The sequence below is a fragment of the Vespula pensylvanica genome, chromosome 12, assembly GCF_014466175.1.
Source record: "Vespula pensylvanica isolate Volc-1 chromosome 12, ASM1446617v1, whole genome shotgun sequence".
NCBI classification, from domain to species: Eukaryota; Metazoa; Arthropoda; class Insecta; order Hymenoptera; family Vespidae; genus Vespula; species Vespula pensylvanica.
Window position 1 is genome coordinate 1,712,773 of NC_057696.1, and position 25,214 is coordinate 1,737,986.

At 35.1% G+C, this 25,214-nt stretch overlaps 3 protein-coding genes across 5 annotated transcripts in view; 1 reads left to right on the top strand and 2 right to left on the bottom strand.

Annotated features, from left to right (window-relative positions):
- LOC122633589 (U7 snRNA-associated Sm-like protein LSm11) overlaps window positions 1-10,264 on the top strand; it is a 63,680-nt gene extending 53,416 nt beyond the window's left edge. The window contains exon 6 of the mRNA XM_043821620.1: window positions 10,185-10,264. Within this exon, the coding sequence (XP_043677555.1) occupies window positions 10,185-10,264 (80 nt within the window). The remainder of the gene's footprint in view (window positions 1-10,184) is intronic.
- LOC122633345 (ecdysone-induced protein 74EF) overlaps window positions 1-17,316 on the bottom strand; it is a 215,419-nt gene extending 198,103 nt beyond the window's left edge. The window contains exon 1 of one of the 2 annotated variants that reach the window (XM_043821138.1): window positions 16,929-17,316. The gene's annotated coding sequence lies outside the window, so the exon portion shown is untranslated. The remainder of the gene's footprint in view (window positions 1-16,928) is intronic. The other variant, XM_043821139.1, reaches the window with a different exon arrangement.
- A 5,147-nt stretch (window positions 17,317-22,463) lies between these two features.
- LOC122633262 (anaphase-promoting complex subunit 15-like) lies at window positions 22,464-23,884 on the bottom strand. Of its 2 annotated transcripts, XM_043820950.1 has the most exons (3): window positions 23,595-23,881; window positions 23,472-23,531; window positions 22,464-22,917 (listed from the first exon to the last, which is right to left on the bottom strand). In XM_043820950.1, the coding sequence occupies exons 1-3, from the start codon at window positions 23,718-23,720 to the stop codon at window positions 22,687-22,689; spliced, it is 417 nt and encodes a 138-aa protein (XP_043676885.1). In that variant the 5' UTR covers window positions 23,721-23,881; the 3' UTR covers window positions 22,464-22,686. The 2 variants fall into 2 exon arrangements, with proteins under 2 accessions (XP_043676885.1, XP_043676886.1); XM_043820951.1 differs by lacking the exon at window positions 23,472-23,531 and having other exon boundaries at window positions 23,595-23,884.
- Window positions 23,885-25,214: the final 1,330 nt, after the last annotated feature.

The window sequence follows — 25,214 nt, forward strand, 5'->3', positions numbered from 1 at the left end:
CTCTCTCTCTCTCTCTCTCTCTCTCTCTCTCTGTCTCTGTCTCTGTCTCTCTATTTCTCTTTCCTTATATTTCCAATGTGATTTTATTGCAATCATATTGTATTATAATGATCACTTGATCATTAAATATCGGATCGAAATGATCTTTTTCTTTCTTTTAGTTCCTTTTGTTTATTCTTTTTCTTTGTTGTTTGTTTTTTTCTTCTCCTTTTTCTTCTTCTTTTTTCATTTTTTCACTTAAACCGATTGGACAGCATTAATTGTTAATTATACAAGAGAAGTAATTATTTATTGTATATATTATATATTTCTTTGAAGAGATGATACGCCAGTATTTCTTACGACGATTATTGAAGAAATATTGATTAATAACAACGACACGTGTGATCGTTTCTTTTCCATTACTATTTAATTTCAATTTAATTGTCGAAGAGACGAGACATTACGTTTCATTTCATATTTCTCGAGAAGGTCCTAAACGATTTTCTATACCGTCGATTAGCCATTGAAAATCGATGATGATTAATATCGTTTCATTTGTATTCCGTGTTTTCTCTTTCTTTTCTCTTTTTTTTTTATTTTTTATTTCTTTTTCCATTTTTTTTTTTTTTTTTTGGAAAAATGAGAAATCATTCGATTAGATTCATCGCGAAAATCTTCTTGTGCTATTATTATTTATATTTATTTATTTTATATATACGATTAATGTATTGAATTGTTTTACGATTTCAAAAAAGGAAAAAAGAAGAAAAATTGTTTCAATAAAAACAGACTCCGTTCGTTTTCTGTTACGAAGTTCTAAACAGATCTAATACATTCCGTCTACATTGGAGATGATGCTTGACCGAGGCATACATGCTACGTTTATATATTTGTGTGTGTATATGTGTGTGTTCTCAAGAGATCGAGCGTCTACCGTGTGGACCATAAGAGGGTGCACGAGAGAAACGTGCTTGGTGTCTTCTACTGACTTTTCTTGCTTCCTCTAATATTTTTTTCATATTCCAATTGATAATAAAGAAAGAGATAGAAATAGAGATGTACGGAGAGAGAAAGAAAAAGAGAGAGAGAGAGAGAGAGAGAGAGAGAGAGAGAGGACTCTTATTTTTAAGAGAAAAAAAATAAATGGATTTTTCTCAAAAAAGTAATTCTTACGAATTAATTATTATAACTAACTTCTAAAAAATTTGATATCGAAAGGAGAAAAAATAAAATAAAATAAAATAAAAATGACTGACTGCGTTAGTCCGATCGAATTATAATATTTCAAAGAAATTTTAGAAACGACTTCGAACAAATCGATCTGAAAACTGATCTGAACCTTCGTTTTATCAGCATTAAAAATAGAAATGGGGGAAAAATACGATCGCAAAATAAACATTTCCTTGATTACAATCCGATTTCCGATGACTCGTTCATTTTCTTATCGCTAATGATGCACGCTGCACTTGTGAGCAATAAAACGGGTCTCCAATTCACTATCATAAAATTTTTTTCGTGTGGTTTCAGAAAAAGAAAGAAAATAAAAAAAAAAAAAAACAAGAAAAAAAGAAAGAAAACAAAGAAAAAAATACCAAGACAAAATCAATCTCTAAATCATTCAAAATTATTCTCATAAAAAGGTGAACTATATATTTATACACACATATGCATACACATGCACGTATATCTATGTATATATATGTCGAAGAAAATTGTAATTATCCATAGCACGATATGACTTTCATCCTTATCTATTATTATCGCACTATTAACATATTCCAAAGCAATATTGAACTTATCTCTCAATATCACCGGCCGTTATCAAGTCTCTCGAAACCTTCGAACGGGACAATTACTACGAACGAGCTAATACATTTTTGAGAGTCATTTTCATCTATACATATATATACATATATACATATATATGTACATATATACTTACGACATATATATATATATATATATGTACATACACGATCGATTGTATATTAATATTGTATAATAACAATTTAATATAAATTTATTCTTTTATTACTCTATGTATAAGAGATAAGAAAATTACACATATATATGTATATACATATATATGATAAAACATGGGTTTTTATATTATTACGATTTATACGACTAAATCGATTATATACGATTAAATCGATCATATTTCGTTTTACCTACACACACATACACATGTATATAATACATACATACATACATACATGCATATACATACACACACGCCTATATATACACACATCGATATTAGTTTATAATGTTTATATATACACATACATACATATATACATATATATATATATATATATATATAAAACGAAATACGATCGATCGTTCGGAGAAAGGTAGAACTCACGTTCGCGGTCTTCGTCGGTCGGGTCGACGTTCGCTCGCTCATTCTAAGCTACTCTCTCTCAATGAGAAAGAAAGAGAAAGAGAATAAAATAGAAATAGAGATAGAAAAAAGAGAGAAAAAGAAACAGAGAGAGAGAGAAAGAGAGAGAGAGAGAGTAAAAAACAGAAAGACAGACAAACAGACAGATAGACAGACAGATAGATAGATAGATAGATAGATAGATAGATAGATAGATAGATAGATAGAAAGAAAGAAAGAAAGAAAGAAAGAAAGAAAGAGAAACAGAGATAGAGAGTCAGTGCGAAAACGAGAAGAAAAAGAAATAGATAGATAGATAAATAGATAGATACATAGGGCTTAAGGGTAAGGCAAAACAAGTAGTAGTGGTTCGTGTTTGGTCGGACGAGCTAATCCACGTTCGCGCCGTTCACACTCCTCCTCTCTCTTCTCCTCCTCCTCCTCCTCCTCCTCCTCCTCCCTCATACCCTTCTAACCACCCCCTGACCCCTCTACTCCTTCCTTCCTACTCTTTCCTTCCTTCTTTCCCCAAGGCAACCTGACTACTACTCGCCACGGATGGCGGAGCCGATTCTCCGAGACTTTCTAACGAAAGTGCAAGTCTTTTCTTCGGAACAACCGGCTGTTATAACGAGAGAAGGAACGAAGCTAGGCGCGTAACACGCCTCAAGACGCGACTTTCGCGCGTTTTCCGCGGCTTCCCAACGGGGACGAGGTCGTCGAACGCTTCCGGGCTCTCTTCTATCTATCTATCTATCTATCTATCTATCTATCTATCTATCTATCTATCTATCTATATATATATATATATATATATATATATCCATCTATCTGTCTGTCTGTTTCTATCTCTCTCTTTTTCTTTGGCTAGCTGATTGACTCTCTCTCTCTCTCTCTCTCTCTCTCTCTCTCTCTCTCTCTCTCTCTCTCTCTCTCTCTCTCTCTCTCTCTCTCTCTCTCTCTCTGTCCATCTGTTGGTTAATTTATTCGTTTTGTTCGTTCGTTTGTCCATTTGTTTTTGTTCCTATTTATTTGTTTATTCGTGTACTCGTTTACTTATCCTTTTCTTTCCTCCGTTTCACTCTTTCTTTCTATTAATTAATGCATCGATTTTCTTTCTGCTTGGCGATTTCCTTAATTAGATCTCATTTAATGCGTTTGGTATGACAGAAACTTTTATTATTTTAGGATTATCATTAGATTAATGATTATGTAGAATCAATTTTGTTGTAGTACGATTGTTATTGTTAATTATTGAGCAATACGATTTAATGCGAATCGTACTGCGAAATATCGCTTATCTTTCAATTCATTCGAAACGAAACATAAGAAAAAATATCTAATCTTTACATAACATCATATTTGCTAATTTCGAATGAAATCAATAACGATCATTACGATATAATTTTTATACGCATCTTCCCACTACTTTTCATTCTATCTTTTTTCACAAAAAAAAAAAAAAAAGAAAAGGAAAAGAACGAAACGACAATTATTAATAAACTTCTCACTTTCTAAACTCTTTTCTCAATTATTCGCAATAATCGAAACTTTGCATTCGGCTGACGTTGTTCTATAATTAATCTGTAAATTATCTAGATCGCAATGAAAATGTCGCTAAAAAGAAAAGAAGAAAAAGAAAGAAATAAAAGAAAAAAAAAGGAAAGAAAAAAAAAGGCCAATCAACGGTTATATATACACGCACACACATATATATATATGTGTGTGTATATATATATAAATATTATGGAAATTCAACGTCGTTATATTTGTTTTCATTCGAAAATCAACTCGCGAGCATATAATTTTTTACGAAAGAAAAAGTAAAGGACGAGAGAAGTTGCGTCGATCGTCCTCGAGGTCTCACTGTTTGCCAAATCGAGACCTCGACCTTCGTCTCAGTTACCGAGATCATCCATGTGTATACGTACTATGTACTGTATTCGTGTTTAAAAAAAAAAAGAAAGAAAAAAAGAGAGAGAGAAGAAAAAGAAAAAAATATTCTCTAGGATTCGAATAGTTGTGGACACTGGCCGGAGGCATAAAACGAAGGCCTTGCGACGAATAAAGAAAAGGTTTGATCTCTCTCTCTCACTGACTTTGGATTTGCTATTATACGTGTTTGTGACATAAATATTTTTTCTCTCTCTCTCTCTCTCTCTCTCTCTCTCTCTCACACACACACACACATATCCTCTCTGGAATTTATAAAAATCGATAAAGTGGTTGAAATTATAAGAAATAATGACGAAATTTAAACACGTAGACATCGATGAACACGACGACGCAAACTCGTCTCGTCGTTTATATTACAATCTTTATTTTTTCTTTTCTTTTTTTTTTGTTTTTTTTTTTTTTTTTTTTTCAAAAAAGTAAAAATTTTCTTTTCGCGTTTGAATAACACTATGCACGTAGTAGTATATAAAATTTGTCGATTTATTAACGAGATAAGAAATGAAAATTAAAAGAAAGATTTATTCTTCTCTTCAAATTTGTTTTATAATATTTTCATACTGACGAAATCAAAACGATACATAAATTCTCTCTCTCTCTCTCTCTCTCTCTCTCTCTCTCTCTCTCTCTCCCTCTCTCTGTCTCTTGTATTTTTCTTCTCTTTCTCTTTCTCTTTTACTTATATACTTACTAACTCACTTTTCAACTCAATCTCAAATTCGTTCGCAATAAATTTCCAAAGCTCGTTACACAAAAAGGTTTTTTATCGCCTCGTCCCCGTCACTCCTTATGACGCGACGCATCAAAGCAACGGAACGGAATAAAGAAGAATGAATCGTATGAGCTGATAGCATAGTTTGCACTCGCATTAAATCTTTCTCGTGTAAACGAGATGTGCATGTGTACGCATACGTATATGTTTGTGTGGGAAAGAGAAAGAGAGAGAGAGAGAGAGAGAGATTCGAGTCAGTATGTAAGTAAGAAGTACTTATATATCGTGTCGTGTTCATAGTAAGCTTAATAAACTTTCACTGCACTCTCTCTCTCTCTCTCTCTCTCTCTCTCTTTCTGTCGCTTTGTCTCTCTGTCTTTCTCCCTCTTTTTCTTTTTGCTCTCAAGTCATAAATTCGGTAACTTCCACTTCATCTCCCCCTATATCCCCCCCCTCTCTCTCTCTCTCTCTTCGATGATCGTCCCTCTCCTTCAACTCGTCGGGACTATCACTTATGCGAAAACTTATTGCAGGATGTGCCAACAGGAAGAAGTAATGGATTTTAACGTATAAATAAATGCATCTCCCTTGAAACAAGAAAAGGAGAGAGAGAGAGAGATTCTCTTCAACCTCGCTTTTTTTTTTCGTTCTTTGTGTTATAATACAAATGTACTTAAGTATAGATATGTATATATATATATATATATATATATATATTTATATTTATATATTTATACATATATATTTATACATGTCTGTGTATATGTATGTGTGTGTGTGAACTTTGCGTGGGACGATGGCCCATTACCGATGTAGATAGAAATGTTGGAAGAACGCAGTGAATTTAACGAGGTTAACAAAAAAATCTTCTTCTACCGTTCCCTGATCCGTAAGGCTTCGTACGGTACACTATGACTTCATATATATGTGTTATTTCTCTCCCTGTATCTTTATTTTTTTTTTCTTTGCTCTCTCTCCCTCTCTTTTTTTTTCATTTCATGTTGATGTCAATGCTGAATATATATACTACATGGTTCTAACATATGCATATATATATATATATATATATATGGGTGTGTATATAAATGTATTGTATTTAATATCTCTTCTTATCTTTCTCTCTCTCTCTCTCTTTTCATGTAAATTTGGTATATATGTATATATTACGTGTCCCTTAAACACACACACACATATATATATAACATTGTATATATGCAAAAAGTTATTATTATATATATGTATATATATCTTTCTCTTTTCATGTAAATGTTAAACATACATAATACATGACTCTTACATATGTACATATATGTTAGATTACATATATATATATATATATATATATATATATATATGTAAAATGATACATAACGAGAGATGTGTTGGTTAGTATTTCTCTCTTTCTCTCTTTCTCTCTTTCTCTCTCTCTCTCTCTCTCCCTCTGCATATAAATGCTGAGTGTACATAGTACACGTGGACTCCTACACACATATGTATATATATATTCACACGTCTCTTATTTGGCCGATTGACAAAATGCAACGAACATGAAATTATAGGAATAAAAAAGAAAAAAAAAAAGAGATGTAAAGAAAAAGTAAAATAAAATTAAAAAAAAAAAAAAAAGAAAAGAAAGCAAAAACAGAAGAAGCAGAAAGCCATAAAAATTGTCGTAATTTACATTTACAAGTTTCTTTTTCTTCATTTCACTCGAAATAACCGATCGATCGAAAACGTGGTAAAGGAGTAAACCCGTCAGACGGTTTTGTCTCCTCACACGAGGATATCTAAATATAGCTAGGGTGTCCGATAAAAATACAACGTTCTAGAGTTCGTCTATAGTCGGCCTATTATTATTACTAAGCATGGGAGGAGAGCACATTGGAAAAGAAAGAAAAAGAAAGGGAAAGAGAAAAAGAGATCGAAATGGTCTTTCTTCTATTCCTTTCCAGCTATCCAGAAAAGAAAAAAATATATCCATGACATTATCTATTTTCTTCGAGTGTTTTATAGATACAAAAAAAAATAAATTCATGATACACAAATATATATTATATATATATATATATATTATTTCTTTTTAATTAATTTGAAATAATAAAATTTATTATTTAACTAAAGAATTGTCTCTCTCCTAATATAATGTGTTAAATTGAATAACGAAAATGACGAATATTTAAAATCAAAATTGATTCATGTAATTTTAAACATATCTAACAATAAATAAAATCTATTTATATATGTATATAGGCACATATAATACATATATACATATATATATATATATATATTTACATATACATACGTGATCAATCCATTTAAGTAAATATTCCTTGAAACTCGACGAGTGGTCCATCGTTTAAGGACGTACTCTCACTTTTCACCTTCTATCGAGTGAACGAAGTACGAGAGAAATCAGTAGAATCGATAGTATCGATCCTATCTATCTTTCTTCTTAACTTATTTCAATTTGTCCATATACGCGTAATATGTAATATCTATCTAAATATATACATATATATATATATATATATATATATAACTAACATATTAGATTATTTGGTTGACTAGTATCAGTCAACGACATCGTTTTTGTTATTAACCGATTGAAATCATCAATCTACAACTATACTGTCACTCTTCTTTTTTTCTCCTTGCTCCTCCAATCAGCAATTCAACCTTTTAATCTAACTAGTCACGGGGGCCACTGGCCAATATTTGGGCCAATGTTAAAGTCAGATGGTATGACGATTGCCTAATGCTCGCTCGAGTGTTTCGATAATGAGCAAAAGAGAGAGAGAGAGAGAGAGAGATAGATAGATAGAGAATTTTGTGACAGAGTAACAGAACGTGTTAATCAACTTTTCGATTTAATGATCACCCTAATAATAATAATAATATAATAATAATAATAATGATGAATTATCAATCGAATTCAATCAAACAATCAATCGAAAGAAATGAAAAAAATTATCAATCGATTCAAAAATCATAGATATTGATCGATCGATTTTAATCGATCAAACTAGAGAAAAAAAGAATTTCTTTTTCTTTTGAATTTGACAAAGATTATGTCAAGAGGTATCTCCTACTTTTGGCACTTGACACATATCTTACCTAACCAACTCGTCCCGATTGCGTGTTTCTAGGCCACGTGAAATTTCGCTTTTGGCATTCTCATTTGAATCGTCAGCTGTTCGATTAAAAAAATTAGTTATATCTGCCTATCCTAAACCTTGTGTCATTATATACTTCTTTTAAGATATCGACGATGTTGGTAATAATAAATAAATAAAAAAAAAGAAAAAAAAGAAAAGAAAAAGGAAACAGAAAAAAAGGAAGAATTACAAGAAGAAGAAGAAAAAAAGAAAAGAAAAAGAAAGAAAAAACTTTCGCTCCCGATAAAACGAGGATAATCTTCCTGCTCGAATTCGCACTGAAATTGGGTGGGGGTGGTCTGACGGTCGGTCTGTCGGTCGGGCGCGACAGTAGAAGGGGAATACTTCAAAATTCTTGGCACGAGTCGAGTTCTTTCGTTTCTATCGAATCCAGTTCCAAGATGTTTATCGTGGCCCTGCTTGTTCAACTATATGTATAAGTACATATATGTATTATATGTTGTATATATCTATACGTATCTACCTATATAAAAATGTATGTATGATATGTATATGTGTATGTTTATGTGCTACGCATTCGTAGAATGCAGAAATTTTATTCGACTCTCTCGTCGTCGTCGTCGTCGTCGTCGTCGTCGTCGTCGTCGTCGTCGTCGTCATCGTCATCATCGTCATCGTCGTCATCGTCGTCGTCGTCGTCGTCGTCGTGTGCATGTCGCTCGCGGCAGACAAGAGCGCATTCGTTCGCTCTTAATGTCCGTGCTTGGTGACCCGTGGTGCAAACTAAACCCAGCGGAGAAAGTTGCCGGATACTTTCTCGTAGCACCGTACTTGCTGCCTCCTTGCACACCAAGAACGATGCAATCGTTTAAACGGTCTCCTGTATCGAAGAACCAACCAACTACTTCTACTTGTCAGAGTAAGAGTTTCTGGCTTCAGGGCCGTAACTGGTCACTCTCTCTATCTCTATCTGTATATACCTATCTCTGTTTGTATATATCTATCTCCGTCTCTATATCCCTATCCGTTTCTCTCTTTCTTTTATCCCTTACTTTAACTCTAATGTTTTGATTCATTATTACGTGAAAGAGAGAAGGAGAGGGAGAACAGGGTGGAGGAGAAGGATTTCTTTTCTTTCTTCCTTTTTCAATGACTTTTTCATTAACATAAATTTTCGATATAATATGTCCGATAATGGAGATGTTAATTAAGTGATAAATGATACTCAAGAGATATTAAATAGTGATAATAAAATTAGAATGTTTTGTACTGCTATAAGTGTCATAGTTAAAAATGATTAGAGAGAGAGAGAGAGAGAGAGAGAGAAATGAATGAAAATTCTGATCGACGATAATTAATCAGACAAAAAAGAAAAAAAGAAGAAGAAAAAAACAAGTAAACAAAAAAGGAATATCTGACAGATATCAGAAACAAATTTTCTTTAACAACATAACATCCAATCTATATAATATAAAGCAAAAATAATAATATCCTATATAGATCTCAAGATTCTATATTTGTGAATCGATGGACGATAAACCGAGATAAATCGAGTGCAATTGACTGGAAAAAAGGAAAAGAAAAGAACGAAAAAATAAATAAATAAAATAAAAGAATCGAAAAGAAAAAGAAAAGAAAAAAAAAAAAGAAAATGCGCAAAGAGAGAGTCGAGTTTGAGAGAGTTTGGAGTTTTAAAAAAATATCAGACCATTCTTAACGTGTCCCCTCTCTCTCTCTCTCTCTCTCCCCCTCTCTCTCCTCTCTCTTTCTTTCTTTCTCCTTCTCTCGAGAGTAAAGCATTAAGGCTCTTCGCGGACCAGCGACTTGATTTACTCGTTCGAGGGAACGAACTCGCCCGGCACTTACACTTCGCTAAGGTATAAGCCTCTCTCTCTTTCTCTCTCTCTCTCTCTCTCTCTCTCTCTCTCTCTCTCTCTTTCACTCTTTTTGCCTGTCTATCTTTCTCTTTTGTTCTCTCTTTCTCTTTCTCTCTAGCATGGTTCTATGTATAACCATGCTATTATGCTCGCAGGTAGACCGCTCTCGCGCATAGTCGTCGTAGGAAAATCTTGGTCCTCCCACGCCTCTTCGTTAACTTATTCATGGGCATAGCCCGCGGTGGACCATGATGAATCGAAGTCTGCACATTCTCTCTCTTTCTCTCTTTTTTTCTCACTTTTCATACGAACATAGAAAGATCTATCAGTAATTTTTCTCTATATACCAAGAAAATTGTTTCTCTTACGATAATACGAATAATACGAAATATTATTGAGAAATATCATTTTTGTATAATTCATTAATGTATGTATTTATGTATGGTTGATATTTCATTGACAATCAAATAGACAAAGATAGAAAAAGAATATTAATCCATATCTGCATATTCTTTCTCTTTCTCTAACTTTTCATACCAACGAGAAAGAATATCAATTTATAACATTATTTCTCTCATATTAACAAGAATGATCGATCTATCATTCATTTTTTCCTTACATATACAGAATTACTCGTATAAAGGAAGACAAATATAAATTAATAATAAGAAAAATAAAAATTTAATTTATTTCTGTATATTCGATCTCATTCAGATAGATAAGAATAAGAAAATAATATGTATTGAAGTCTGCACATTTTCTCTCTCTCTCTCTTTCTTCCCACCACCCACCCTCCCTCCCTCCTTCACTCATCATATTTCTAAGAAAGATCTGTACTTATTCCTATTTTCTCTTTTCTTTAAAAAAGTCGATAGTTTTGTTTTTATTAATAATAATAATAATAATAATAATAATAATAATAAAAAGAAACTAAAGAAAAAATAAAAATCTGACTTATTTCTAAATAATCGATTTTTATATAAGATAGACAAGAATAGAAATATGCATCGAAGTTGCTCATATACTCCCTCCCCATCTCTCTTTCCCCCTCACTTATAAGACACCTATAAAAAAGATTGATCACTTATTTTTCTCGATAAAACATCGACAATTGTTTCTTATTGACGAATACAAAAAAATTTATACGAAAGTAAAACTGTGCTCGATTTATTAAGAGATAAATTCGATCGGAGACTTTCTTTTTCGATAGAAAATTTACTAATAGAAAAATAATTTGTAAAATTCGGGTATCTTTGCGTACGTTCGGTGTATTCGTCTTCTTCTTCGGCGCAACGAAGCGTGACGTAGCATTCGTGCAATAAACTCCGTGTGACGTCACTCATTCGATGACGTGTGGTCAACCGCGGTCAATGCACCAGCCCGACGTTTCTTGCAGGGCACTATAATGCTCGGTTCACCGGCCACCTAGCTGTGTGGGTTAGTTCACGTATACGAACTGCAACGCGGTGCACGTGCGCGCGTTACACCGCAAAATACCGGGTGTCCGTAAAGTCTCACCTAACGTTCCTTCGTGTTACAAAGCTTTAACTATAATCATCTCTCCTTCTCTCTCTATCTCTCTCTATCTCTATCTCTCATCCTATTCATCCTTTTTTCTATTCGTTTCAATTCTATTTCTTATCGTCCCAATAATCCTTAACAGATTATTTTTATTTATCTGTCCGTTCATTTATCTATTTAATTATTTATTTATTTATTCCCTTTTTTTTATTTCAAAAAAAAAAAAAAAGGAAAAAGATCGCGATAACGTTGACGAATATTTAAAAACAAATTGAAATTCTGCGTGATTTCATTCTCTCTCTCTCTTTTTTTTCTTTTTTTTTCTTTGCAAATAAACGTACTCTCGGCCATTAAAAATATTATATTAAAAACAGAGAAAGGAAAAAGCGTATTAAAATAAATTGATAAATTTTAATTATCGATCTATGAGAGAAAGTCGATCTCTTAATTAATGGAACGTTTTTCTTACCACTACGAGATGGAATGATAAATGTGTCTCGTGAGAAAAAGAAAGAGAAAGACAAAAAGACAGAGAGAGAGACATGGATAGATAATAGATAGATAGACAGAAAGAGAAAGAAAGAAAAAGAGAAAGAGAGAATAAAGGGCATGAAAGTTTTGTTGTTGTCACGCAATCATCTTCCTCTTCGTGGTCCCCATCGGAAAAGCGCACACCCACGCTCTTCTTCGCCCACACCAACACGCACTATATACACACCTACAACACATACATGCGAAAACAGCAACGCATACACACGCATACACACACGCGCGCGCATACACGAGTTAGAGCGCACTCCTCTTTCACCCGAAGGTATGGCTATGTAGTACGAAAGAAAAAGATAGAGAGAAAGAGAGAGAGAGAGAGAGAGAGAGAGAGAGAGAGGTCGGCTAGTAGTAGTAACAGCAGGGAATTATCGGACAAGTAGAAAGGTCCACAGAGTGGTCGGCCGTGTCCTGATAATCAATGATCTCGCTCGCGCGCGCGACCTCGTACACGCGAGGAGATAATTTCTTCTTTTTTTTTCTTTCTTTCTTTCTTTTATTTATCTTCCTCTCTTTCTTTCTTTCTTTTTTCCTTCTTTTTTTTATGCCAAAAAAACGAACTTAAAGAAAAAAGTAAGAAGGATGAAAGAAAGTAATAAAAAAGAAAAGGAAAACGAAAGTTGGATAAACAGCGAGGAAAAAGAAATCGTTCGCTTTTCTTTTTCTTTTTTTTTTTTTTTTTTTTTTTTTTTTTAAGGTATAGATCCGACACCGTATATCTTTATTCTCGACTTTAATGCGGGCATATGGTATTAAAAAAAAAAAAAAAATACTGCAAAAAATGATAGATACATGCGTATGCACCTTGTCGACTCCGCAAAATCATTTTCTACGGGAGAGAAAAAAGATGGTGAATTTAGAGAGAGAGAGAGAGAGAGAGAGAGAGAGAGAGAGAGAGAGAGAGAGAGAGAGAGAGAGAGAAAGAGAAAATAAAAAAGAAGGAAATTAAAAAAAAAAGGTTGTTTTTCTCTTTCGTTCCACGACCTACGATTGCGAAAATCGATTTTTGTTTCGTAAAAAAATTTTTCAGCGAAAAGAAACGAAGAATGAAGCGTCCTTCGGTAACAGTCGGAGATGTGTGTACAAAAATGAAAAAAATAAAAAATAAAATAAAAAAAAAAAATTACGAATGATACGAAAAACGAGAGAGAGAGAGAGAGAGAGAGAGAGAGAGAGAGAGAGAGAGAGAGAGAGAGAGAGAGAGAGAGAGAGAAAATTATAAATATGGGAACAGAAAATATTTTTAACGACGACGAACGCGAAAGAATGTTAAAAGAAAAATAATACGTGACACTGATGAATCGGTATACAATTAATTATGCAAAAATTTATTATTATTATTATTATTGTTTTTGTTGTTGTTATTATTATTATTATTATTATTCTAACTCGTTAATATTACATTCTTTCTCTCATTCAGTCTCTCCTTTTTGAAATATTTTCTTCGTGAAAAAACCGTAACAACGAATCACAACGAAAACAAAGAATTAATTTAAAGAATTATTAAGATACAAATCATTGATAGATAATAGTAAAAGAATAACAATAATAATAATAATAATAATAATAATAATAATAATAATAATAATAGTAATAAATATCTGAATAATAAATTATTGATGATAATAAAAGAAAAGAAAATTTCCTGATCGATAAAATATAATTCAAAAGATAGTAACGGTATACACGTATATAACACATAGGACATACCAACAATACTAACATAAGCTCGAAATTTTACTCGAAATTTTGTGCTTTTGTAAACGAATAAGAAAAAGAGATAGTAAAAGAAAGATAGAGAGAGAAAGAGAGAGAAAGAAAGAGAAAGAGAGAAGAGAGAGAGACTAACGAACTCTCCTTTCACGCGTTGTGGACGATATTCTCGAACGTCGATCGTCGTGGTCGACGAAGGCAAAACGAGCTTCGATAAGCAACATTTTTACAAAGAAAAGAAGAATTGACAAGCCATATTTTTTTCTTCCCTTTGCATTTTATTCGATCCATTTCACTTCTCTCTCTTTATCGTCCTTACTTATATTATTCCTTTTCTTTCTTTTTCGTGAAATTCTTAAAGACAGACAGAAAGACAGAAACACAGACAGAGACAGATAGAAACAGACGGACAGAGACAGAAAGAAAGAAAGAAAGATAGAAAGAAAGACAGAAAGATACGGAGAAAGGCAAAGAGAAAGAGAAAGAAACGATAAAACAGTAAGAAAAACAGAGAGAGAGAGAGAGAGAGAGACTTTAGCCATAAGCCCGTAGGTAGGCCGCACAGCGTGGACAAGCAAGTCGAGTTGAGAGGCGCGGACGGGCGGTCAGAGACCCCGCAGGGCCGGCGCAAACAGTACAGCATTACCCACTCGCTCGTTCTATCGCAACCTGGACCCAACAATGCTCAATAACCCTCGCCGCCAAGCTCTCGCGGCACCTTTTATCCGATAACGTGGAAAAACCTCGAGCCCTGTCTTTGCCCACCCACCCCAGCCTACCTCACCCCCTTCTCCTATTCCTCTTCCTCCTCCTCCTTCTACTACTACTACTACTACTACTACTACTACTACTACTACACTACTACTACTACTACTACTAATACTATTACTATTACTCTTACTCCTACTCCTACTCCTCCTCCTCCTCCTCCTCCTCACCCCTTATAAACATCACTATATACTCTTACCCTTCGTTCCACACTTCTACCAAACTATAACGCTCCTTCTTTTACTTCCTTCTTTTCTCTCCTTTTTCTTTTTTTTTTCTCTTTTTTTTCTTTACCCCTTCTTTCGCTACCGTTTTTGTTTTTTTTTTCGTTCGTGTGTTTGTTTGTTTCTTTTTTTTTTCTTTTTCTTCTTCCTACCTTTCGAACGGCAGAAATCAGAAAAATAGCAAGTCAGAAAAGTTCGCGGGTCATCGCGAGATGATTCCTTTTCGAGAAGTAATTTTTATTCAAAGTGTATATAAATGTGTGTGTGTGGGTGGGTGTGTGTGGATGTACATCGCTTGGATTCTTTTTTTCTCTTCTCTCTCTCTCTCTCTTTTTTTTTAGAATAAATCGTTACAAAATTGTATGGAGAGTTTTGTTCTCGTTTCAAACATTTACGAAATATATGTATCTTGCGGAATTTTAATAAAAATGAGATTCTTTCTCTCTTTCTCTCTACGTTTATTTTATTCGGATAATTAGTAACAAATTTATATGTAGAAAATATTTTAATCGAAACGTCACAAAATGTATACCTACACATACACAGACACACACACAAAAGCGCTCGCGCATTATATATGTGGAATTCTTCACGTTGGAATGTTTAATATATTCGATTACCGTGGAAAAACAAACTCGATGAAATTCTATCTAACTATCTCTCTCTCTCTCTCTCTCTCTCTCTCTCTCTCTCTATCTCCCTCTTTCTCTCTCTTCCTCCTTCTCTTTCTATCTATCTGTCTATCTATCTCTTTCTACTCGGGCGAACGTAAAAGTGCTTTAATTTCGACGGGACTTTCTCTCTTGCATGGCACGTCATCGACGAGCTGTGTTTTTTCTCGAGTCGCGTATTACGATATTACGAAAGAAATCGACGAACAACAAGTGGGATGAAGGAGAAATAGAAAAAAAGAAAAAAAAAGAAAGAAAAAACGAAAGGAAGAAAGTAGAAAAATGAAAATCAAGAAACAAAAATAAATCATAAGAGAAAGAGAGAGAGAGAGAGAGAGAGAGAGAGAGAGAGAGAGAGAGTCGCTAGAGATCGGTACGAATTAATTAATTAAAGATATTTGAAGTTGGCGCCTTTTCTTCGATGGTCACGTGGACTTCGAATTCGACTAACCAAAGAAGGAAGTATAGAAATGGCGGGAAAGCTCTCGCGTTTTCTTTTCTTCGAACTTTTCTTTCTCGTATGCGATTTGGATCCTATCCAATGAATCGATAACGAAATCGAGGATGAAAAGAGAAAGAGATGGAGAGATAGAGAAAGAAAGAAAGAAAGAAAGAAAGAAAGAGAAAGAGAGAGAGAAAGAGAGAAACTTTTTGATTGTATCTTTCTTCGTTTCTTTTATTTTTTTTCTTTCTTTATTTTTTTTCCCCTTTTTAATCGCAATATTCTCGAAGCAACGACGCGTCCTAGTACGTCTCGCAATTCGCAGGGTCAACGATCTCTTCTCTCTCTCTCTCTCTCTCTCTCTCTCTCTCTCTCTCTCTCTCTCTCTCTCTCTTTCTGTTTCTCTCGATTTCACCGAATTCTCATAAAAAGACTCAGGAGACGCATAGCTCCATTCCTTTCCAGAACGCGTTTTCCGCTCGAAATAAATTCCAAACGGCGAATCTAAGAAACCGTAAGGGAAACCCAATATCATAAGGCGTAGACGACGGTTAGTACCCTAACTTCCTCTCTTTCTCTGTATCTCTCGAAGTCGATCCACCTTCTTGTAACATTATCCACTGCCCCTTGGTACGTAACGTACGAACGAACGAACGAACGAACGAACGAACGTACATACGAACGAACGAACGAACGACGACGAACGAACGAACGCACACACATCGACAAATCTCCACGCACTCGACGCACACGCACACCTACTCGTACGCACATGTATATATATACGCGGGGAGAAGATCCGTTAAGAAGAAGACCCGAGACCGTTGAATTCGTTCTTCTTTTTTTTTTTTTTTTTAACGATCTTTCTACACAAACGCAATAATTAATCGATGAAGTAAATTCCGTCCCAACAATGATCTGACGTTTGGATATTTAGAAAAGGAAAAAAAAAAAAAACAAAGAAAAGAGAAAAAAGCAAAAAGAACATTAAGAACTTATTATGTTCTCACTTACCAATGATGAAAAACCAGTTCGTCGTAACATTCGAAAACGGTTGATCCTCGGAAATGACAAAGATTTTTCTTTTTTCTCTTTTTGTCTTCTGTCTTCTGTCTTCTGTCTTCTATCTTCTATCTTCTATCTTCTATCTTCTATCTTCCTCTTTATCCAAAAGAGCCATTCGAGAATCGAAACAATTTCCTCTTCCTGTTGCGAGTATGTCCCTCTCGGCTTATTATCGATAGTACTCACGGAGTCACCAACTGACAAACCACCCACACACTGTGACGTGCACCGCCCTCTCCCAGGGATTCATGTTCTCTTTTTCTTCTATCCCTCTCATCTAATCGCAGTTACCGTTCTCCATCAACGATGCATTCGATGATATCGAAATGGTAGAAGGAGAAGGAAAATGAGAAGGATTAATAGAATAGAGAGAGAGAGAGAGATATAGAGAGAGATTTAAGAAAAAAGAATAGGAAAGATACAAGAGGATGAACGAAGAAGAAATTGCGAACGGCCGTACGAAAGATGATGAAAAATCCGTTAAGAGAATCGTATGGAACACACCAGTCCGTCCCTGACAATGTTCGAGCGCGCGAATGCGAATTCGAAATCCGTACGGAGTCCTATCGCGAGTTAGGTGAACGAATATATGTTGTGTGTTGTGTATGTGTTTGAGAGAGTAAGAGAAAGAGTAAGGGAACTAAAGAGAGAGAGAGAGAGAAAGAGAGAAAGGTTGCTCGTACGTCACGTATACGTATGTATGTCCTCTATTAGTATATGTTTCTCAGTAGAAAGAGTGAGAAAGAAAGAAAGAAAAAGAAAGAGAGAGAGAGTGAGAGAGAGAAAGAGAGAGAGTGAGATAGAGAGCAACTCGAAGCCGGCGGCACGTGGTCGTCGCGATCGAAAACACTTTCGGGCTATAGACGTACGTAAGTTATATATATATATATATATGTATGTATATATATGAATTGCGAGCGAGTATAGAAAGAGAGAGAATGAGTGTTATGTGTGTACGTGTGAGTGAGTGAGAGAGAGAGAGAGAACCCACGTTGTGCTCGCGTCTCTCTCTCTCCAGAGATGCTCTGTGCTGCTTGTAATCGCGCGTCCGACTGAGCCGAGAGCCGAGAACTCACCAAGTCCCCTGGCCTTCTCGCCTAGTGTCGCTCTTCCTACTCGGCTGCCTTCGTCACCCTACCCCCACCCCGCCACCCGCCGAACCTTCCAAGTCGCTCGCTTACTCGCTTACTCGCTCGCTTGCTCGCTTACTCGCTCACTCGTTTCTCCTCACGCGCCGAACCGCGCCGCGAAAGCTCTCTCTCTTTCTCTTTCTCTCTTCCCCACTCTCTCTCTCTCTCTTTCTTTCTTTCTCTTTCCCTCTATATATATATGTATATATATATATACTACAAGCTCTCTCTTTCTCTGTCGTTCGAGAGAACCTCGCGAAACTCTTCGCCACGATCTTACTCTCTCCCCTCTCTCACCCCTCTTATTTCTCTCTCTCTCTCTTTTCACTCTATACCAACTCCTATCTCTCTCTCTCTCCTCCTTCCAACGATATCTCGGCGACTCTTTTCCTTTTCATATCTCTATCCCCTCCATTATATCCCTCTCTTTCTCTCTCTTTCTCTCTCTCTCTCTCTCTCTACCTTCTTCTTCTTCTTCTTCTTCTCCTCCTCCTCCTCTTCTTCTCGCGACGAATATGCGCTTACGTCTGTATGTATGTATGTATGTGTATATGTATGCATACGTATGCCCGTGCAAAAATATGTATGCGCGTGGCTCGCGTACAGCACGAAATTACGTTCGGAAGACGTTTTTGGTTTGCGAGAGCCAGATGTTGCTCTTCCTCGACGCGAAATACTTTCATAATCGGTCGACGCAGCGTGCGCGTGCGCGTATGCGTACATGCGTTAGTGCGTTAGTGAGTGCTCGCGCATGCGCACTAAACAGTGTCGCCTCACGCGGGCTCGTACCGTTCGAATTTTTCCTCTCTCTCTCTCTCTCCCTCTCTAACCTCCCCCATCCTCAACCCTCTTTTTATCCCATGCTTCAGAGACATTTTATATTCGTTCGATCTTTCCATTATTCGTTTCTTTTACTTTTCTACATCGAGTTACAATTTTCTACTTTGCTTTTTTTTTTCTTTTCCTTCTCTCTCTCTCTCTCTTTTTTTTTTCCTTTTTTGAGACAGGTCAAGTCTTACAGAAGTCTCTTTTTATTTCTCTCTTTCTCTCTGATGTATAGAAGATATACCCGCGAAGTTCGAAACGTTGGAACAATAAGTGTTTTATGCAAGAATAAAAAATAATCGACGACTATATACTCATACGTTTATTGTTGTTGTTGTTGTCGTTGTGTTGTATTATTGTAGTTATTGCGGACGTCATTAAGAGCAGAGAAACAGTGGTCGACATTGATCGTCGATTATCTTTCCTCGCAAACTCGAGTGCCATCGTAAAAAGTCTCGAGCAACACGTTTGTTGGCGTTGAGTGTTGCTGCTGGTATTGGTGCTGGTGTTGCTGGTGTTACTGGTGTGTTGCCGTACTCTTGCTGGTACTGCCGTGAGAAGAGTAGCCGATGAATGAGCAAAAAAAGAAGGGTATTGCTGGTGGTGGACCTTGGATAAGAGATCGGGCCAACCTACATCTAGGCTAGTAGGTCAAGTAGATGTTTAGCGCTAGCATGAATCATGACGCGATATATCGAAATTATCTAGTTTATGTCTCGTTAGAGGATACACTTAAGTATGAGCACTGTTCGACCAATGAGAACTTTCGATTCAAGGAATGATCAGAATTTATATATATATATATAGAAAGAGAGAGAGAAAGAAAAAGAGATATATAATTATATATACGTGTACGCATTTTTGTTTGTTTTTTTTTGTTTTTATCGATACAAAAACATACGTGCATGTGTATGAGAAAGCACGAACGTCTGGATTAAAGTTGATCCATTTAACGAGGCAAAATCGAAATTTTCTTTCTCTCTCTCTCTCTCTCTCTTAAGAGAGATAGAGGAACGAACGAACGATTGGTTTCTATCTTTTTCAATAAGTTCTTCTCGTTTGTAATCCAAGTAAAGAGGTAGGCATAGAAATCTACGATACCACCGAGATTATATTTCCAGACGATTCCATCTACTCAAATGCAAAGATTTATGGGTCCAGTATGACCGGTATTAATTTATAAATCCAGATGGTATTCCTATGCCATGGATTGTAGGGATTCGCAAATCCCAAGATTTATGAATACTGGTGAAAAGTGCATGGCATATAAGTACACACACATATATATATATATATATATATATACATATGTACACGTAAGTACATACGTTTATACGATTGAGTAAAAACTGTAATAAACTTGAAGAAAATTCTAAAGAAATATAAACGTCGTACGAATAATAATGATTAACTCTCTCTCTCCCTTTATCTATCTATCTATCTATCTATCTATCTATCTATCTATCTATCTATCTTTTTATCTATCTTTCTCTACTCTTTATCAAAACATACAAGAATAATAGACAATAAAAGAATCGATTAATGTCCAAACTAAAAGTTGTCTCTGGTGTTGGTAAAGATACGATCGTGGAGGAAGATTGGGCGTCCATCGTGGCATTAATAATTCAAATTAAGCCTTTTAACGTGGATTACAGGTAACGCAACGTCGAATGTTCGAACGGTCGACCGATCGAACCATCCGGGCGTCGTCAGTTGCGTTCGATGAGGCTACGTTTTTGTCGTGTCTTCGGGTCGATCGTTATTACTCGTATGTAACTATATTATACAATATTCGAAATTCTTAAAGGGAATCTTCTTAGAGAAAAAGAATAGGAAAAAGAGAAAAAGATATATATATATATACACATACACATACACACACGCGCACGCGTGTTACAACCGTGAGAAAAAAAGAAGAAAAAAAAAAGAAAAAGAAAAAGAGAGAAAGAGAGAAGAAAAATATGAACGACAAAAATATATAATTTTTGGACTGGATGATTGCGTTGTGACGTCAGGTAGGAACATCAGCGTGTTCAAGAAGGAGTCATGAAGACGAAGGAGGAGGAGGAGGAGGAGGAGGAGGAAAAGGAGGAGGGGGAGGAGGAGGAGGAGGAGAAGGCCGTTGGTGAAGAGGAGAGAGAAGCTCCCCGGAGAAGGAGGGGAAGAAGGGTAGGAGGAGGAGGAGGAGGAGGAGGAGGCACACGGGTTCGCTTTTGCCTGAGCGTACCCGTTCGTTCACCCTAGCGGGGGCACCAACCTGGCTTTACTTCAGTTACACGCCGAGAGAGCCGGCGCTGTATATAGCTATATCATACATTCTCGCGTGTACTTACACCTAGTATAGGTGGGTATACGGAGTGTACAGAGAGTGTCCCGCTCGAGCATGATGCGGTTCCACGGCCCTTTGCCAGCGAGGCGGGTTACCGACTTGCCCCGTTCTCCAAAGAGAAAGATGAAGACGACGTTCAAGAGAGAGAAACAGAAAGAGAGAGAGAAGGAGAGATAGAGAGAAAGATGGAGAGAGAGAGAGAGAGAGAGAGAGAGGAGTAAGTCCCTTGCCTTCGATCGGGCAGAACGGAACGCGAGCTGCACTTCGCGAGAAAGATCGATACCGGTACGAAGAGATGTACTCTCTTTCGTCGACTACAATGTCAAACGTTAACCACCAATCGACTGTTCGTTCAAGTACTGATAATCGTATGTGTTACAATCGTAGATACGAATGAAAGAGAAATAGAAAAGGAAGAGAGAGAGAGAGAGAGAGAGAGAGAGAGAGAGAGAGAGAGAGAGAGAGAGAGAGAGAAAGAAGGATGGTATTAACATGGAAGAGTACATACATATATGAAAATATTATTTGTGATGTTACAGACTCTCGTTGGTGTATACAGTAAAATTGTTGAGATCGTTTATCTCGGTGTCGTAGGAATGTATTCTATCTAAATGAAAATTTCTTTTCTCTCGATATATATGTATAAGTATATACGTTGGTAACTATATGATGAGAGAGAGAGAGAGAGAGAGAGAGAGAGAGAGAGAGAGAGAGAGAGAGAGAGAGAAAGAGAGAGAGTGGGAGAAAGAAAGAGAGAGAGTTTTTCTATTGGACGGGTTCTTGACCTAACACGATTCATATCCGAAATGCTGATCGCTCGAAAACTAACGTCTTAGCTTACTCGATACTTCCTAAAGGTCGTTGTTACCAACGCGATTCACGCAATCGTCACGTATTCTTTTATATGAGCTGTTAATGGAAAAGTTTTTTTTTTCTTTCTTTTTTTTTCTCTATGAAACTATATATATATATATATATATATATATATATATATATATATATATAGTTTTTATATAATAATTTATATAGAATTTTTTATATACAAAAAATGTTATATAATATTTGATACAGAAATTTGTACATATAAGAAATATAAAAAAAAATTATATATATGTATATGTATATGTATATGTATATACATAAAATAAAAAGATATTGAAAAGAAATATATAAATAAAATAAAATAAAATAAATCTTATATATGCGTACTATAAAGAGATTAAGTTTTATTAATGAATATATTAAATCCGTTCATTCTATTAAAGATAAATAATTTTCTTTTCTTCTTTCCTTTCTTTTGTTTTTTTTTTTGTTCGTTTTCTTTTTCTATTACGTTAATTATCCATCCTAGATAGGAATTAAACGGGACGTACTAGCTAAAAGAGCCGATCGGTCGCGTTAATCAGGAAATGCAATATCTTAATTAAGTATAACGAGGAGTATGCGCATTGACACTGTTGACCACTCTGATGGACACTGGATCTGTCACTGTGTCCGTTGGACTAGATCTTTGAGGTTGATGAGGGTAGCTAACTTCCATGTCTATTTCATCTAATTCTTCCTCTTCTTCTTCATGGGTGTCCGACTCTTCCTCTTCCTCCCCGTCACCCTCCTCCTCTTCTTCCTCCTCTTCCTCTTCCTCCGATCCTCTAAACTGCATATTACAAAATAGAATTATCATAATTATCGAATTAAAAAAAAAAAAAAAATAAAAATAAAAATAAAAACGAAAAAAAATGAAGAAAAAGAAATATCTATTAGTTATTTAATGAAATTTAATTGTAACGTAAGTGAAATGAATAATCGTGAGAATAATACATTTATTATTCTTTCCTATATTTCCAACTGTCGGTAAGTTGTACCTATCTAACAACGACTACAAATACTCTGTAGATAACTGGTTAATCTATTCACAGTTACATATAATTCTTCGAATAATTTTATCCTAACTATGTTTTTCTCGACATAACGATATAATATCAATAAACGAAACGTTGGTAAATGGAAAATTGGTAAATGAAATTGGTAAAATATGTACGATGAAATATATATATATATTGTTCGAATAAAGCCTATAATATATCAGTCATTTTATAATTATGTATAAAGAAAAATAAAAATGTCATTTTTCGTCGGTATATATATATATATATGTATGTATGTATGTATGCAGATGTGTTTCGTGAGAATAAAGTGAGGTTAACTTACGTCACTAACTGTTTTCCCGATCGGTATATGGTCGTATCCTTGTACACGGACATGTTCTCTCTGACAAGACAATTAATTCTGAATAAAAGATTGTTAACAAATGAAAATCATATTCTAATTTACCCATGCTTGATGTTCAGCTTCTAAAGCAGTTACTTCAGATTCCTCGTCAACGGGACTGTCAGCATCGAACCACAAAGGATCCGTTATTCTTGGCCGTAAACTCGGCCAGAGTGGAACAATCGACATAATGAACGATTAAGATATCAAATAATAATAAAACTATAATAATAACTAATATATTTTATTTTCTACACACACTTTCGACGAAACTTTTCGACCGAATCGCACGATAAACAACACGAACTAATCGATGGATTGTAAACACGAACGAAATCGCAAAGCTTTTAGCGCCACCGCGGATTTGCGGAGAAAAAGGAAAACAGAAAACGAAGCGGAACTGTAACTTGACGCCATCTGAAACGATACTTTTAAGAATCAAAGGGTTATGATATTAAACTTTGAATACAAACAATTCATTTTGTATATTCTCCTTTATAAAAATAAAATTTTATTTTATATTCGATACTATATTGTTTTTCTTTTTATTCGTGACAACGTGATGATAAATTTGATGAAGTGAATGATCATTTTAAACAAATTTATTTCTTACAGTGCACTCTACTATTCTAAACATATTTTACTTAGTTTAAAACGAAATGAATCTTACATTTATACGCTGGAATGTATAAAATAGTAAAAGGAAAACAATATTTCTAATCTTAACGACACGCTGTTGCACATTAATAAAAATTAAATCTGTGTGAGAGAAAAAGATCTGTAAAAAGAGAGAGAGAGAGAGAGAGAGAGAGAGAGAGAGAGAGAGAGAGAGAGAGAGAGAGAGAGAGAGAGAATCAATCAATGCAAAATATCAATACTTACACCTACAACACACTAGAAGAATAAATAATTGTATAGAAAAAAATAAAAAAACGACAACATATTTTCTATTAAAGAAATTAATTTCATCATCTGTACGTATATATTATTTATAAAGATTCCAATTGAATTAGTCGATGAAAAAGATTTCGCTAAAAAATTATTTCGAAACTATCGCCATCTCTCGTCGAAACTAAACATCACGTAATGTAATGTCACGTACTTACATTGGCGATTACAGTCGTCCTGCGCGTACACTTAAAGATTGTTTCTGTCTCTGTTCCTCTCCCTGTCTCTTTCTCGGTCTATCTCTTTCTATCTCTTTTTAACTCGTTTTTCCTTCAGTTCAGAACGATGGCGGCGAGCAATAGTGTGGCGTACAGTTTGTTAGGGGATCTGCGAGTGTCGTGCTAGAGCGTTAACTCGCTCTTAACCACAAATTCGCAGATCCGACTTGGACACGAAGTCGAACAGTCGAACACGAAGGAACTGCAACTCTACGCGTTGTTAGAAAACTCGTTGCTACCTAAGAAAGACGAACGAGATATAACCTACAATTTTTTCTCGAGATTTTTTTAAACGGGAAAACAAACAAAAAAGAAAGAAAAAAACGAACGAACAAAAAAATACGGTGAGTACCGAGAATTAACAAATCTTTCCTTTTTTCTTACGTTTTATACTGAAAAAAAATATATATATATGTATATGTAGGTAGAGAGAAAGAGAAAGAGAGAGAAATTCTTTCTTTCCATCTCTTTCTCTCTTTCTCTTTCACATTCACTCTCTTTCTATCCGTCTGTCTGT

Coding starts and splice junctions, on each gene's coding strand:
- LOC122633262 (XM_043820950.1), bottom strand. CDS start 23,720: ATGTCGATTGTTCCACTCTGGCCGAGTTTACGGCCAAGAATAACGGAT. Junction 23,532..23,594: donor AAGCTGAACATCAAGCATGG/GTAAATTAGAAT, acceptor TTGTCTTGTCAG/AGAGAACATGTCCGTGTACA. Junction 22,918..23,471: donor TCGGGAAAACAGTTAGTGAC/GTAAGTTAACCT, acceptor TGTAATATGCAG/TTTAGAGGATCGGAGGAAGA.